The sequence below is a fragment of the Saccostrea cucullata genome, unplaced genomic scaffold (genome assembly GCF_032062105.1).
Source record: "Saccostrea cucullata isolate Sc308-1 unplaced genomic scaffold, CSIRO_AGI_Scuc_v1 ctg120, whole genome shotgun sequence".
NCBI lineage: Eukaryota > Metazoa > Mollusca > Bivalvia > Ostreida > Ostreidae > Saccostrea > Saccostrea cuccullata.
In genome coordinates, this window is record NW_026937312.1 from 571,639 (window position 1) to 587,405 (window position 15,767).

At 34.1% G+C, this 15,767-nt stretch overlaps 1 protein-coding gene across 1 annotated transcript; it reads right to left on the reverse strand.

Moving 5' to 3' along the window:
* Positions 1-479: 479 nt before the first annotated feature.
* On the reverse strand, positions 480-11,852 carry LOC134247902 (WD repeat-containing protein 3-like). Its single transcript, XM_062730312.1, has 22 exons — positions 11,600-11,852; positions 8,798-9,007; positions 8,390-8,508; positions 7,794-7,872; positions 7,447-7,545; positions 7,051-7,143; positions 6,615-6,716; positions 6,396-6,493; positions 6,204-6,294; positions 5,504-5,694; positions 5,205-5,298; positions 4,778-4,879; positions 4,509-4,594; positions 4,135-4,203; positions 3,896-3,968; positions 3,178-3,335; positions 2,923-3,034; positions 2,634-2,768; positions 2,225-2,335; positions 1,320-1,412; positions 1,121-1,215; positions 480-883 (listed from the first exon to the last, which is right to left on the reverse strand). The coding sequence occupies exons 1-22, from the start codon at positions 11,768-11,770 to the stop codon at positions 514-516; spliced, it is 2,751 nt and encodes a 916-aa protein (XP_062586296.1). The 5' UTR covers positions 11,771-11,852; the 3' UTR covers positions 480-513.
* Positions 11,853-15,767: the final 3,915 nt, after the last annotated feature.

Below are 15,767 nucleotides of genomic sequence, written 5' to 3' on the forward strand. Positions count from 1 at the left end.
GTATCATTTCTATTAAGTAAATTGAAATAAAAGTGACTACCATATAAGTAGAAATTTTAGCAAGTATTTAATTTTGGCATTATTAGCGAGGCTTTTGAGATCGCTAAAATTGAATATTGCTAACAATAAATTGCGTGTTATATGTACTAGTTTCTATAGTGAGCATTTAAAATCGCTAAAATTACTTCTCGCTATGAATGAAATACCAGTTTTTAAGAAGAAATCGCTAAATTTGCATCTTGCTAAAATTTCCACTTATACGGTATTTCTCAAATTTGTTGTTGACAACCAATAGGATCTCTTGATATGTTACTAATATTACAGAAGCTTGAAATTCATAATCAGTAATAGACGAAAAAGTTTTAAATTTGAAAGCAATGTTAATAACATTTTAAGGACAAGAGCATTTGTGAAATGGTCATTCCTCTGTCTTCACGTACTATCATTTCTTTGATTAAGTGCAAAAAAACTCTTGCAGATTAACTTATTTATTTTAATATGGTATCTATGGCATTACACTTTCACAGCTAAAATGGCTCTTTTCTTTTTCTTCTTCTCTTTAAACTTCCCTGTGGCATCACTGAAGAAGATTGTGTCTTGTGACAATTCAATCTGTCTCTGAATGAATTCACACCCCGCCTTATTGAACCCAATTGTGTCCCTGAGCTCACTCACTCGATCTCGCGTCTTCTGTCTGAGTCTATCAATAACGGGAAGAAGTACAAGATTGGAGGTGATCTGGCCGTGATGAACGCGTAGAAGGAAGAACAAACAGCGACAGGAGAGTTCCACTTCCCATCCCGAGTCTATAAATAGCTCCAGGACCTTCAGCAAGTCCACAACATAGGAGAAAGGCAGGACTAGAAGGGATTCCTCCAGCTCACTGTGAAAAGATCACGGATTGTTACATACGGATTGTTATTTTCTGTAAGGATACTATAAAAGATGTAAAAACTTCGCACTGAAAAGATTTAATGATGTCTTTACTTAAATTGTTTATATGTAACATCCTCAAATGGTGTATTTCATCATGTATTTTATGTTTCATTTTCAAGTTAATTATTATTAATGTAATGTCCTTAAATAAATACAAGTGGATGTATTTTATGATTCAAATTACCTTGACTTAATTTTTCGCAGCATCTCCAACATATACCTCTCTGGTGTGTCACACTTGTACGCCATTAACAGTGGATTCAGTTGAGGGGGAGGTAACTAAAGACGAAAATACAGGTGTAAACAAACTGCTTCAAAAAAAAATATTTTCTTTAGAAATCATAATTTACATGTAGAATTTGATGGTGATATCTAGTGGTTACCTGTTTTCCCTTCCTCTTACACTGCTCTTTATGGTCCCTCAGTTTGGCTGATTCCTCCTTATAAAGGTCCAATGCTTCCATTATTCTCTCAGCCTGTCAACCAGAAATAAAAATGCTTGTATTTTTCTGAATTAAATAAAGGTAAACCTTGTAATCTGATACAGAACATGAACAAGTTTAAATTTTGAGGTATTTGAGAGTTGGAGATATCAAGGTAACGGGGTTGGGACTGCCAAATGACTTTGACATATCAATACTGTAAAATCACACATTTTCATGGGGTCAAATTCTTTAGATCCGAGATAAAAATAATGGTTTGTGGGGATTTGATTGCATGTCAAGTAGTAATGCATTTGAAATTTTACATTTCGAGGTGGTCATGAATTCATGGGTCTCTCAATACCTCAAATATATGAAAATTAAACCCCATGAAAATTAGTAATTTTAGAGTCTTTGAGATATTGGTCATCATGAAGATTACTTCTATATATTTAAAAAAAAAAACAAAACCAAGAAACATTTAATGAAAAAAATTATTTCTTTACCTTTCTATCTGAGAAAGGGCAAAAGCTGGATGTGTCCTGTGCATTTTGTATTTAACATACCGTATAAGTAGAATTTTTAGCGAGGATTTAATTTGGCATCATTAGCGAGGGTGCCGAGATCGCTAAAATTGAATATCACTAAAAATTAATTGCGTTTTATTTGTAATAGCTTCCTTAATATGCATTTTAAAATCGCTAAAATAACATCTCGCTAAAAATAAATTACCAGTTTTTAAGGACAATTCAAAGTTAAATTTGAAATCAAATACACTTAAAATTTCCATCCAAATATACGGTATCCAAAAGCAATAAATGATTCTTTTACTTTGCACTATTAAAGTTTACTAACTCCTTTGAAACTGTTTCTATGCGTTTTTGAGGTAGCCGCATTGCCAGTGTGACTTCTGTGTTGGTTTCTCCTGGGACCACTGTTTCTCCCCCTATGGCTTCTTCATCCTCTTTCTCTCTTTCCTTAAGTCACAATATACAATGTTTGAGAATAATCTGAAATCTCATCATTAAAACTACCATTACTGAATCAACAAAGAGGAACTCTTGGATCAAAATAATGTTTTAAAGAGTAAAAACTATCATTATGGAATCAAGATACAGGAGAGTAATACCTGCATCATAAATAACCATTGAATAAATATAAAATCAATCCAAAGGGTATAAATCATTATTGATTACTATAAGTAAGGTACATTATTAAAGGTGACTAGTAAAGAGCATTTTAATAATAAAGTCCTGAGTATGTTAGATTCAGTACCATTTCTCTCTCTTCCTCCAGTACCACTATCTCCCTTGTCTTCTCCCACAGTCTGACGGATTTGTCGTGTGACGCTGTGACGAGAAAGTTCCCGGAGGAACTGACCGTCATACACCACACCTCCGCATGGTGTCCCTACAAATACACACATAAGTACAAATTAACTACATTATAAATTACTATGGGTGCTAAGGTCTTTCTCATTTTTTTTTGTTTTTTTTCTCACTGAAGATTTGAAATAACTTTTCTTGTTCTTTAATTTTTATAAATCATTGTAAGGTATATGTACCTGAAGGGTAACAATGTGTTCAAAGTTGTCTACATCCCACTGTTTAATTTTCCCATCCTTTCCACCAGTAAAGATGAGGTGAGTTTTAGATATAAACTGGGCACACATAACGCTGAATAAATAAAAGAAATTTCACAGTTATCAAGTCAGATGAATTCATACATATTAAATTGTAGACCTTAAAGTATTATCCTTACCAATCAGATTTCATCCTTCATATTTCAAGCAATGCACTTTTAAATTCGAGATGTTTACCTATCATCATGAGCGAAAAGTGATTTGTGGCAGTCTCCGAAATCGAGCCCCCAGATCTTGATGTTACGGTCAGCTGACCCAGATACCAGGAGTGTACTATCGTGTGAAATATCCATACAGGTAACGGGGAGTTTATGTCCATACAGTGACAGGAAAAACTGATATAAAGGAAAAATTAACTGCTTAGAAACCAGAAGGAAAGATACAGAAACAACCAAAAAATTTACATACTGTAAAATCACATATATTTTTGTGGGGTCAAATTTTCATGGTTGGAGTAAAAATCATTGATTCATGGGGATTTGATTTCATGGATGAAGAATTATTGAGTAGTTATGTATGTAACATTTTACATTTCGTGGTGGACATAAATTCGTGGGTCTCTTTATACCACGAAAACAACGAAAATTAACCACCCACGAAAATTTGTGATTTCACAGTAACTATTTTCAAACTTCTACATTTTGAACAATGATAATTTGAATACTATAAATACAGTGCAAAATGACTTGAAAATATAAACTACTTTCTCATGATGTATTTCCACTTTAATATGTCTAATACCAGGATACTTCAAAAGTTTTATCCTGATAGTTCATACATGTTAATAATAGATGATGTTTCACTGTATCATGCATTTAAAGATGTTCTGATTGATTGATTGTATATTGTTTAACATGTTCTGTTTTATTCTTGTAAAAATCACACACAGACATACCTTCAGAGTGTCAGCGAAGAAGACTTTTATCGTGTTGTCCAGCAGAGAGACCGCTATCAGGCGATGATCTGGGCTGTCAAATCAAAAACGACTTACATATTTCTCCAACATTCATAGTGTTTTTTAAATCATATTACCTCTTTATTTTAAATAATTTTCATAAAAATACTTCATGAAAATAATTAAAGACCGTTCAGATAAATGTTAAATGACAAATGAAAGAGTTTTCTAAAACATACCTGTATTTGACACACAGAACATCTTCATCCATCTTCAATGTTTTCTCCAACTCAAGTGTAAGTCTCTTACTGCACAAATAAGAAAAAAAAATTCCCATAAGTTAAAATGCCCAAATTACCCATGATTTACACTACCAAAAAACCCCCGAATTTCTCAGATTAATTTACTGTAAATCACAATGCGTGAGAACTTGATTTTTGTGCAATCATGCCAAACAGTGTGCTCATGAAAATTTGATTCTAGCCTATATATAAAGTATTCCTTTTATAGGGCTGACCAGATTTCGTGGAAAATTTGTCTCACTAATAACCAGTAATTGACTATCTAGCAAAAATAAGTTGTTACAGAAATTAACTGATCTACAGTATCATACCTTGTGAGGGAAAACTTCTCATCAGTGATCAACTCAAAGTTCCAGAAATTAACACTCTTGTCAGCACTTCCAGTGGCTATCCCCCTCTATTGACAGAAAGTAGCAAAACAAAGTCTTCACATTATGTGTACACATTTAGTGTTAAATGTTACTCTGTACTTTAATTTTAATTACTGTCTTTGCATAATTATGTGAAGCTGAATCATGAATTGTATTTGTACACATGTTAAGACACAGAATTAAATTCACAATAACGTTACAATATTTACCCTATCTGGAGACATACAGAGTGACCACACTGCCCCTGTATGGGCCTCTTTCTCCTCTAGGAGCCCCCCACTTCCAACATCAAAGATCTGTAACTTACCACTCTACAAAAAAGCAATAAAATGAATACAGATTAAAATAAGATTCTTGAAATGCATTATTAGTATTGCTAGAAAACTAGAACTGTGCTAAAATAACTTAAATCTTGTGCTTCTTCTGCATCCTTAACATCTGGAACATGAAATGCTTATGATTGGAATGGACATAATTTAGCATTTTTTTGTTCAAAAACATACACATATTTTTCTGACACTGTCTCTATAATTTTCAAGATTTTTATTTTTTCAGGAAATATTTACATGCTACTGAAAGTGAAATGCCCTCTCTAATTTATATGTAATGTATATGTAAAAAAACCCAATAACAAACCTTGGTACCAATAATGATGTGTCGATCACCAGGGGCAAATACTGAACATAAGGCATAGTCACAATTCATAGTTCTTATACACTGGGACGAGGCCCTGAAATCACAAGTATACAAATGTAGCTCACGTACAAGTGAATATACACAGCTGCTTTAAAACACAGTGTTATCAAGCCTAACACAAACTGACATTAAATAGTTTGATAAATTTATACCATGAAACATAATGAAACTGAAAATTTAGTGTATACTATACAAGGTTCAATATGGAAAATTTCACTGTCTAGTTAAGAGACTTTTACCTGTTCCAGATTTTGACTGTTTCAGCACTGGCTGACAGTATGGCAGTATTGTCTGAGCTGAAACACAGCGTCCTGACATCCGTCCGGTGTCCAGGGAGGGCTAGTTTGGCCATTCCCTGGGGGTCAGATTGCTTCTGGTCCAGCCCCAGGCTGCAGTGTTGTAACATATTGTTATTCAGTAGAACTAAGACCTGTTGGCATAAATGTAAAATATTAATTCTGAAGTTCATTTGCAAAAATAATGTTGATATTGAATATAAATGTCTTGTTTGAAGAAAAGACAGAAAATAGTTGTTTGTTTTCAGTTCAAAGAAATTCTATATTGTAAAGCATAAACATTCTTTGGAGAAAAAAAAAAATAGTAAAAATCAATGATTGCTTTCTTTTAAAAATAAACAATCAGAGAAATTCAATATTGGCTGCCATATTGTAAAACATAAACATTCTTTTGAGAAAATAAAATGAAATCAGCTAAAAATCAATGATTAAAACTCTATTTAACAAAAATCATAATTGTCTTTTAAAAATAAAAGTTTTAAGGCATTTGGTTAATTTTTCAATTAACATGTAAACACAACACACAAAAAATCTTTACCTTAGTTTTATGTCGTAATGACACCTTAAGAGACTGAGATGACCATAGAAGAAAAGAGGATTCTCCAAAACAACATACAAAACTACGGACAAACTAATGAAAAGCAATATTGGCTACCATTTTGTGGAAGCCATATTGGACGATTTCATCTTTGACGGTTAGTACTGCCTCCATTACTTCCTCTGTCCCTGTATCTCTGTAAACAAACCACAACAAGTCTGACCACCTCTATATATACATGTGTTTGTCTGAGATTTGAATGTATTAATCATAATCAGTGATTCTGTTAGTAATAACCTTGCTTTCCTTCTCAGCTTTTTCTGTCTTTTACCCAAGTGCTTCTTTAGATCCATTTGAGAAGGCAATTTGAATACTTCCAGGAATTTATTGTTTCCCTAAACATAAGACATGTATTTATTAGATACTTTTTAAAAAGAATACAAACTGAAACAAATATACACTTTAAACCAATAATGACCTCTCTAAGGGTAAATGATAAACACATGTAAAACTTACATGACAAGAGAGAACAGAACCAGTGGCATCTGTTGTCATGGACACCAGACGGTCTCTGCCCTGCCTCATCACAGAGCCGACCTTTGTACACTTCAGTATGTGCTAAAAATAACAGTATCTGACTTCATATAAAACTTTTTTCAAGGGTAATGTGTATCCTTTTACAATGTCAAAATCTGTATATCAAACATAACACAGATGTGTCAAAATTATGTTTCCCAGAACAGTCTGGATCCATTTCAAACTTCAAGCAGGAGAAATACCAAAGTTTTTTATCAGAGTACATGTAGCTTAAATTTTCCTTTTGGACTTTTTATCTGGAGAGTAAAATGTAACTTAATGTTTTCATTTGAATTGAGAAAGAAACTGATAAAGAAACAGGAAAAAATGACACGGTTATTAATTGAATGGTTCCCTCTAATTTTAGTGTTGTTACCAGATCTTCCTCTTCTTCCTCCATGTTCTTGTCCTCCTCCTCTTCCTCAATCTTAATCCTCTTCAATGCTGGCTCCTCATCCTCTTCCAAGGTCTACAATATCAGGTGCTCTTATTACTTATACATAAAATAGACAAACTAGTGAAACTACTTACTTCACAGTTTTTTTTTCTTGGTCTCCATACTGATACACAACACTAATATATTAAATAGATGACATCTCAGCACAATCAATTTACTGAAAAGCATCTGCCATTTCAATTTCTATCATATTTGTGTGGCATTTAGTCTTTTAGATTAACAAGAAAAGTTTGATATATTTTACAAATTCATTTTTTAATATTTTTTATGGCTAGTTAATGGAGACCCCTATCTAGAGCCACACTATTCACTCACCAAACTGTCTAGGTATTCAATATCCCACACACGTAATTCACTGTCAGCTGAACCTGTGATCAATCGCCGACCATTCCTTACAATCACAAAGTCATATACCTGTAATCAAAAAAAAAAAAGATTTTATTCCTTTAACCACAAAGTGTTATAAATTTCAAATATTATCACCTTAGAAACAACTAAAACTTCCGAAATTGCCACAAGCAACTTTAGTATATGTCAATGAAAATATATTGCATTTGCTGTCTCTAATCATGCAGAAAAATTGGAAATTTTAACTTCTGCTGTAAAATAATTTATTGATACTATCCTTTTATAAATTTAACAAACTGGATTGTGTTAGTTACCTCACTTCTATGTCCCACTAGTGTCTTGAAACAGTGCTGTGTGTCCAAATCCCAGAACTTGATAAAGGTGTCTTTGGAACTAAAGGAAGCATTTCAAAACTGTAGAAGCTTAATGGTTTACATAACAGTATAGATATCAGTATTTTTAACTCACTGTAAAATAAACTAAACATGCAGGGCTGATTGCTTGTGAAATGAAAGTTGTCAGCCCTGCCAAAAATGTAAACCCCCCCCTTGCCTTTTACAAGTTCGTTTTAGCAATAATGTGAATGGGGCAAGCTCACTATATATACTAGTATTCTATCCCAGACCTATAAGCTGATAAATTCTACTCGTTTGCTTGTTACACTTTGCATGTTTTTCTATTGGAAACCCAATATATTTCTCCAATCAAAATATGAAGAGATAGTGCACAATGCTTTGCCAGGCAATAAAGATTTTGTAAAAGTTTCATTAAATAGCATTCAGTGGTGTAAAGACAAGATTTGGATATTGAATGGCTTCCCCCAACTATAATGGACATACAGACTGACACCCCCCCCCCCCCACTATATATCCTCACTTGTCTCAAGTGCGAGGTATAATAATTTACATACCTTGAAACTATGACATTTTTTTCCTTTAGGAATTGGACCTGAGTTATCTGCCCTTTGTGACCTTTCAGCCTGAATAAACCTGATTCATTAACAATGTCCCAAACAATCACATCTGTGTCCTACAAAAATATTCTTAATTATTATTTCTAATCAAAAATGCAAGTCTATTAAAACTCTCAAAATTTTAATTTAACATCTGTAGGTATATTTTAATACAAATATTGAAAATTCACACTTTTTTGCTGTGAAAATATGCAAAATATCTCGACTCTAAAATGAATCAAATTTATTCTCCATTCAGACATCAAAAATTATTTTAATTTATATCTAAAAGAATGCAGTTATTGGATTTCAGTCATTCACAACCAGTAAAACAACTGAATCGAAAAAAATTTTCATTGTAAATACCTTTGCACCAGAAACAAGTCGAAGTCCTTGATGGTCATAATTTAAAGCTGTGACAGCAGACTTGTGGCCACTGAAGTTGACCTTGACCTCTCCTGTGTGAAGGTCAAAGACCTTGACCATACCATCACTGTATCCAATGGCAACATGCCTCTTGTCTGGTGACCTTGCAATCTGTGTCACCTCACTCTTCTCTCCTTGTAGTTCTATATGCTGGAAAACATAATTAAAATAATTATTCATAATGTCAAGATTCCTAAGTGAAATGATTTCATTTCTCTATAAGTAAATCACCTATCTGTAATAAACAATTTTATTTTAAAAAATTCTGAATTTATATTTAAGCCCGAATTATGTCTGTGCTGTTCAAAGGAGACACATCACGATAAGTGATTTTTTTTTTCATCATTAGATATCACTGCATAATGATGTAAATTTTTATACATGCTGATAAAAAAGAGATAATACTGAAACAAGTTGTATGACTTAATAGGAAACTGGCTCCGTAGGACATTAATCATTTTAATTATTAATTTAACAATAAACCAAAAGGCCCATGGGCCACATCGCTCACCTGAGTAACTTCAGTGATGTCATTCTTTATCAGATTTCCACCTTGTAATAGGTACCTATTGTGGCCTAGCCCTACAGCCCCTCCTACCCAGGGGGTCAAAATTTTGACAATTTAGAATCTACACTACCCCAGGATGCTTCCACATAAGTTTCAGTTTTCTGGCCCAGTGGTTCTTAAGAAGAAGTTTTAAAAAGTTTTTCCTATGTATTTCTATGTAAACCTTGGATTTCCTATTATGGCCCCACCCAACCCCCTGGGGCCATGAATTCAATTGAACAATTTAGAATATACACTACCCCAGGGTGCTTCTACATAAGTTTCAGCTTTTCTGGCCCTGTGGTTCTTGAGATTTTTAAAGTTCTTTCCTATTTTTTCTATATAAAACTTTGATTCCCTATTGTGGCCCCGCCCCAACCCCTGTGGGTCATGATTTGATCAATAGATAGTTTTCGATGGACCTAAATATAGCAAAAGTTACCTCCCGTTGGTCGCCATATTGGAGATCGACTCGGTGAGTTTTCCTCTTTGTCTTACCAAGTTTAAGAAAATATAGCTGAAATATTTGGTGAAAAATCTTTATTAAATATTTTTTTTAAATTAAAGGAGGCTTCTAAAAATTTATATACTTCAGAAAAATAATGATTCCTAATTCAAAATCGCAATTATGAAAATTTAAAATTGGTTGAATAATGAAGCAATATGAGCATGTGGACCTCCTATATGGCTGCCAATGGGAGGTAACTTTTGCTAAATTTAGGTCAGTCGAAAACTATCTATAATTATGAATCTACACTAGAGCAAAGCTCGTTGCAAAGCAACGAGTAGGTCTTCCGTCCTGTTTGTCCGGAAGTAGCTTTCATTTTTAACAAAAATGAGAAATAACGCCAAAAAATGCTTTGAATCCTCTAAAGCTATGTTAATTAATGCAAAAATAAGCCATTTTTTGCTACTTCCGGTTTGACCGGAAGTGACCACGACGCAAGGAAAATTTATTTTTAAGCTCCCAGAGACATATGTTACCCAAAAACTTGTCAAAAACGGCAAAATACTCGTTTTCCGACTACTTCCGGTTTGGCCGGAAGCGATAAAACATTTTGACGACTCCATTAGATTAAGCTTGACATTTTCAACAACTTTGCTTCTTTGATGTATAACAAATTCTCAATACTTTTTGAGATATCTGGAAAAAACTTTTGGCCCCTCTAGATCCCTTAATTTAGGGGTCAGCCCTTTTTTCAACATATCATTTGAAAGATCTTCTTATTCTGCACAAATTATGTTCTATATATTTTAACAAAATATTTTTAGTTTAGAAGATAAAAAGCAAAATATGAGTAATTTTTGGTTCTTTTAAGCGTTCTAATTTTTTACCCTTATATAGCGCCATATTGAATAGAGAAATCGAAAAACAAAAACCGATGTGCACAACTTCAATCCTTTTTTATCTAAAATCAGTAGAATTTCTCTCCAGCTTCCGTCTCTGAGCCTTTTTGGAAACGAAAGCCTATAAATTTTCGTTTAAAGGGAAATAACTCAATACCGGAAGTGACGTTTTGAAATTTTAGTCAGCATTCTGATAGAGTTTATAAACGTCTATAACCTCTGAAAATTTGAGCGAAATCCGTTGAGAAATGAGTGAGATATGAGGCCACAAAGTTGCGGTCTAGGAAGCAGAAGAAAAAAAAGAATAATAATCTTTACCAACAGAATCAGTAGAAGGTCTTCCGTTGGAAACGGAAGACCTTAATTACCACATAACATCATTTCTGGCCCAATGGTTGTTGAGAAGAAGATTTTTTAATGACCCCACCCTATTTTTGTCTTTTCTTGATTATCTCCCCATGTGAGGGGTATTGGCCCATCATTAAAAAAAAATAAACTCCTTTCACCTAAGGATGCTTTGTACCAAATTCGGTTAAAATTGGCCTTGTGGATCTTGAGAAGTCAAAAATGTGAAGAGTTAACAGATGGACGGACAGACAGATGGACAAAATGAGATCAGAAAAGCTCACTTGAGCCCTCGGCACAGGTGAGCTAACAACAGACCAAACTAATTAAGATATGTCAAACATGCAAGAAAAATTGAATCAAAACTGAAAAATTCTTATATCAAACGAAAAATTCTCTATTTCTATAAATAAAGGACAGTAATCTCTGTAACCAGACACTTTTTGTTCTTTCTTTGAAAAAAAAAATATAGGCCTTTACTGTGTCTTTTTTTAGCTTGATACCTTTTCTCCTGTTCTGAGATCCCAAACCAAAACATTTTCACAAGCCCCGACTGCACAGTACTTCCCCTTCACGCCTTTTATGTCCAAGAAAACGACATTTGATTTCTGTCCGCCAATAAGTCCCAGGACTGGCCCAGGTACATAACGTAGGTACTGCTTTGTTACACCCATATGACAGTCTTGAAACCATAGATATTTTGCTTGAAACTGTCCACACGTGCTCCAATACTTGTGCAAAACAGTATGACTTCCGGTTGTTGTAGATTGTAAAAGGAAACATGAGGACTACACAGTTCCGAAATATTAACTATGGTGGATTGCTGGGGACATTCGTAATTTCGTTCTTGAGGATTTCAGAATTGCTTATATAGTTTATAGTAGTAGTAAATCAACGAGGGTAATGTAGCCCAGACATTAAATAGTTTTGGAATTAATTTTTTTAACCCATGTAGTATAATAATAACACAATGTATCTAAATCCGAATAAAAATTAGTACCCCTCCTCAGAAACGCACTCTTTACACTTTCAGTGTCAGGTAGGCCTAAATAATGATTTTACAAATCATCGATAATAATAATAAAAACATAAGCTCCACTCACAGGTACTTGTTTCGGTAATAAATTTTTAACCCATGGTATAATTATACTATGGTTTAAAAATTTATCACAGAAACAAGTGCCTGTGGCTCCACTATATACAGCAATTTTTATGCAATTACATTTATCTGTATCAGTGTCACGTTCTTCGTATCAATGAGAGAGGGGGGCACTTTCCTTAAAAAAAATATTTTCGAAAATGTTCACAAAAATGCTGATTGGCTACCCTCTTTTTGTTATAAAATAATTAATAGTCAAATCAAGTTTATTGTAAATAAAGTAAGATTTTATTGTGAAAAAATTAGTTTTTATATCAGTGACCCTTAATTCCTGAAAAAGTCCTGTCTTAAGATCACGAAACACCTCAAGATCATACACAATATCTGTACCGAAATGAGCCTCCGCGATTCACCATTACATATATAGTCATGTCCCAGACAAGATTTCACACTTTTCTTTTAGTGACCTTGAACTTGAAGGAATTACTTTTAATCAAATTTTAGACACATTCATGGATCATAATTTATTTTTCCTCTAACTATGAACTTCCAGAGATTTTCTATTCCAAGTTAAAGTCTAAGTGTGGACATTTTTTTTCATTTTTCTGCAGGTGACCTTTGACTTGTCGGAATGACCTTTAGTCAAGTAATTAATTCACCTTTGGGTCATAAGCAATTTCTGCACTAAGTCTGGGCCTCCAGTGATTCTTTATTACAAAGTTATGACCCGATCAAAAAAATATTACTTATTTGCCAGTGATATTGAACTTGCTTTGTTGACAAGGTCAAGGTCATGACACGCCGTCGGATCATACGCAACCTCGAGCTCTGCATCAAGCATAAGCTTCAAGTGTTTTAGGTCGGACAACATTGCACTGGGACTGTCGGACGGACAGGGAGACGGATAAGATGATTCATTCCTCAAAAACTTTGTTTGCAAGGAGAAAAAAATGGGGGGTTATATAAAAATAATTTTAATCAAACGGAATGCAGTAAAATGTTCGACCTTTTTCAAAAACCAGTATACAAGTATCATGTTGAAAATCTCTTTAAATTAATTGTGGGTAAGAGAAGAGAAGCTGCGATACTGCTGTGTATTTAGCTGACTTAGCAATTCATTGCATCTACCCTTGATCAATCTTAATTTGTATGTGACAAAGATTGACTTAACATCGATTTTATATAGAAGTGTCTAGAAGTCTTACAGTCAATGAAGTAAAAGATGTACTGCACACATGCTTTCAGTTTAACCTACATACATACTAAGCATATCATTATACCCACGTTTGTATAGAGGGTTCCCATCCGTCTGTATGTCTGTATAGTTAAATAGACGATGCACATTCTGTGGTTCTCTACGTCACATTAATTCAGTAGTATAGGAGACTTTCGGATAAGAAATACCGAACAGTAAATAGTTTCCACAATTTAATTTGGAATGTATTAGCACACACGTTTTCAGTTGTTTTTGTGACTGTCGTCCGCTCCACTTTGACAAACATTGCTCTGAACTTGACTATTATTTTAGTAGATGACACCACCTTAAATTTTACCCATTGATTATAACGTTGGGTCAAATCATTTAATGAATGTGTTAGCTAATCATTAGAAGTTCATTTCCCTTGCGCCATTGATAGATCCACTTCTGTATAGATTAAAGTGAGACAGTGTGTAGATTATGGGTTCCTCTTCCTTCAATCTTCATAATAAGTAAATATTCAGAGAATCAGTCCAAATGATTATAAACATTGACACCACTGTCCCCCAATTAAATAATAAATCGTCTTCGATTTAATTTTTAATTACAATTAGCTTTGTAAAACAATTAAGTCATTTTTACAATTGGCTACAAAGGGTTCACTCGTGGGGGTTCAAACAATCTGTTGTTCTCAGAACTTTTTGTTTTTGTGACCATCGTAACGGACCTCTCCATTTTGACAAACGTTGCTCTGAAACTTGATTTTTATTTAGTAGATCAAAAACTTCCACCTTAAATTTCACCCATTGATTTAAACAACTAACGTTGGGTCAAGATCATTTCATGAATGAAGTGTTAGCTAATCGTTAGAAGTTCATTTCCCTAGCGCCATTTATAGATCCACTTCTAGAAGATTGACCAAAGTGATTTCAACACAGTGTGTAGATTATGGCCGTTCCTCTTCCTTCAATCTTCATAATGAAGTACAAGTCTTCAGAGAAAATCCTAATGTTTCCAAATGATTATAAACAGTTGACACCAGCCAGTCTCCCAATTAAATAATAAATCGTCTTCGATTAGGATTTTCGCTAGCACTGAAAATGACAGTTGACAGCCATTGGAAAACAAACAACCCCTCATCGAGTGACATCCTACAATTGGCTACAAAGGTTGTTCACTCGTGGAAACCACGTCAGGATCATCAAACAATAACATAATTCCAGCTAGCCAAAAGGCTGAAAAAAAAATTTCGGCGCGAAATGATTGTGTCACCCCTTTTAGAAGACAAATGGACTAATCCAGTAGGATAGAAACAGAAAAAAGGTCAAACGAACATGTCCGTATAACACTGGCATGAAATAAATTGCTAGCAAAAAGCTAAAGGACATAAATTTTCAATGTATTTATGCTAACTGTTGTTGCCGCATGTAACAAAAATGATAATCAGCATGCACAAAATTTTGCACTAACTGTGAATTCTGCACCTAGGAAATCATTGATACCTAGTAGTGCCTGACGTGATGTAGGCAAGAAGGAGAATGTGCAAAGAAGTACTGGGAGATTTATGGTGGCCCCATCACTCCCGAAGAAATATCTCTGCTTGTTAGCAACTCAAAAGAAGGAAATCCCACGGTCCTGACCATATAGCACATGAAGACAATTTTTGGTGATAAGAATGTACGTCAGCGTTTTAATACTAGCCTATTTGATGCATTTAAACTACATAGCAAATAACCGGAAAACAAGCGCTTGTAAGCATGATCTCGTAGTTCCCTACGACTTAAGAACATTTCATTCAGGGATCAAAGTGATGTTTTATTACTAGTTGTTAGGTCACTACTTACTCACCGAATTGTGTAAGGAGTTTTCCCTTTTCCCGAAACATGACAGAGCACATGGCAGGTGTAACCGGTGGGCAGGGGATGCTCACTCCTCCATGGCACCGTATCCAACCTCTGATGTATAAGAGGCCCGTGTTTGCTCTGATCCTGACTGGACTGTTGTTGGATGTACTTTTGAGCCTTATTACGGTTCGCTATCTCAATTTTTCCTCCACTTAAACAAATAAGTAGACCAAAATAATTTTCACAGAGTTTATAGATTATCGACCTTTGTTTTCTTTCAATCTTTATAACAATAATGTTTTTTAGTCTTCTGAGAAACTCAAATTGTTATAAAATGATTATATAAACAGTTGGTATCTCGTAACCCCAAAATTTAATAATAAATTGTCGTTGATGAGAATTTTCGCGTACACTGAAAATGACAGTTGATAGTTATTTGATGAAAAACAGCGACTCCTCGAGTAACATCCTACAATTTGCGACAAAGGTTGTTCACCTCTGAAAACAACGTCATCTAACAATTGCTTCGA

Bases quoted from the DNA above. Each gene is read 5' to 3' on its own strand.
- LOC134247902 (XM_062730312.1), bottom strand. From the start codon at position 11,770: ATGGGTGTAACAAAGCAGTACCTACGTTATGTACCTGGGCCAGTCCTG. The intron at 4,880-5,204 runs GTTTGTTATTGG...GCTTTTTTGTAG, and splicing joins ACATCATTATTGGTACCAAG to AGTGGTAAGTTACAGATCTT. The intron at 2,336-2,633 runs GTACTGAATCTA...TTGTGACTTAAG, and splicing joins TGGAGGAAGAGAGAGAAATG to GAAAGAGAGAAAGAGGATGA.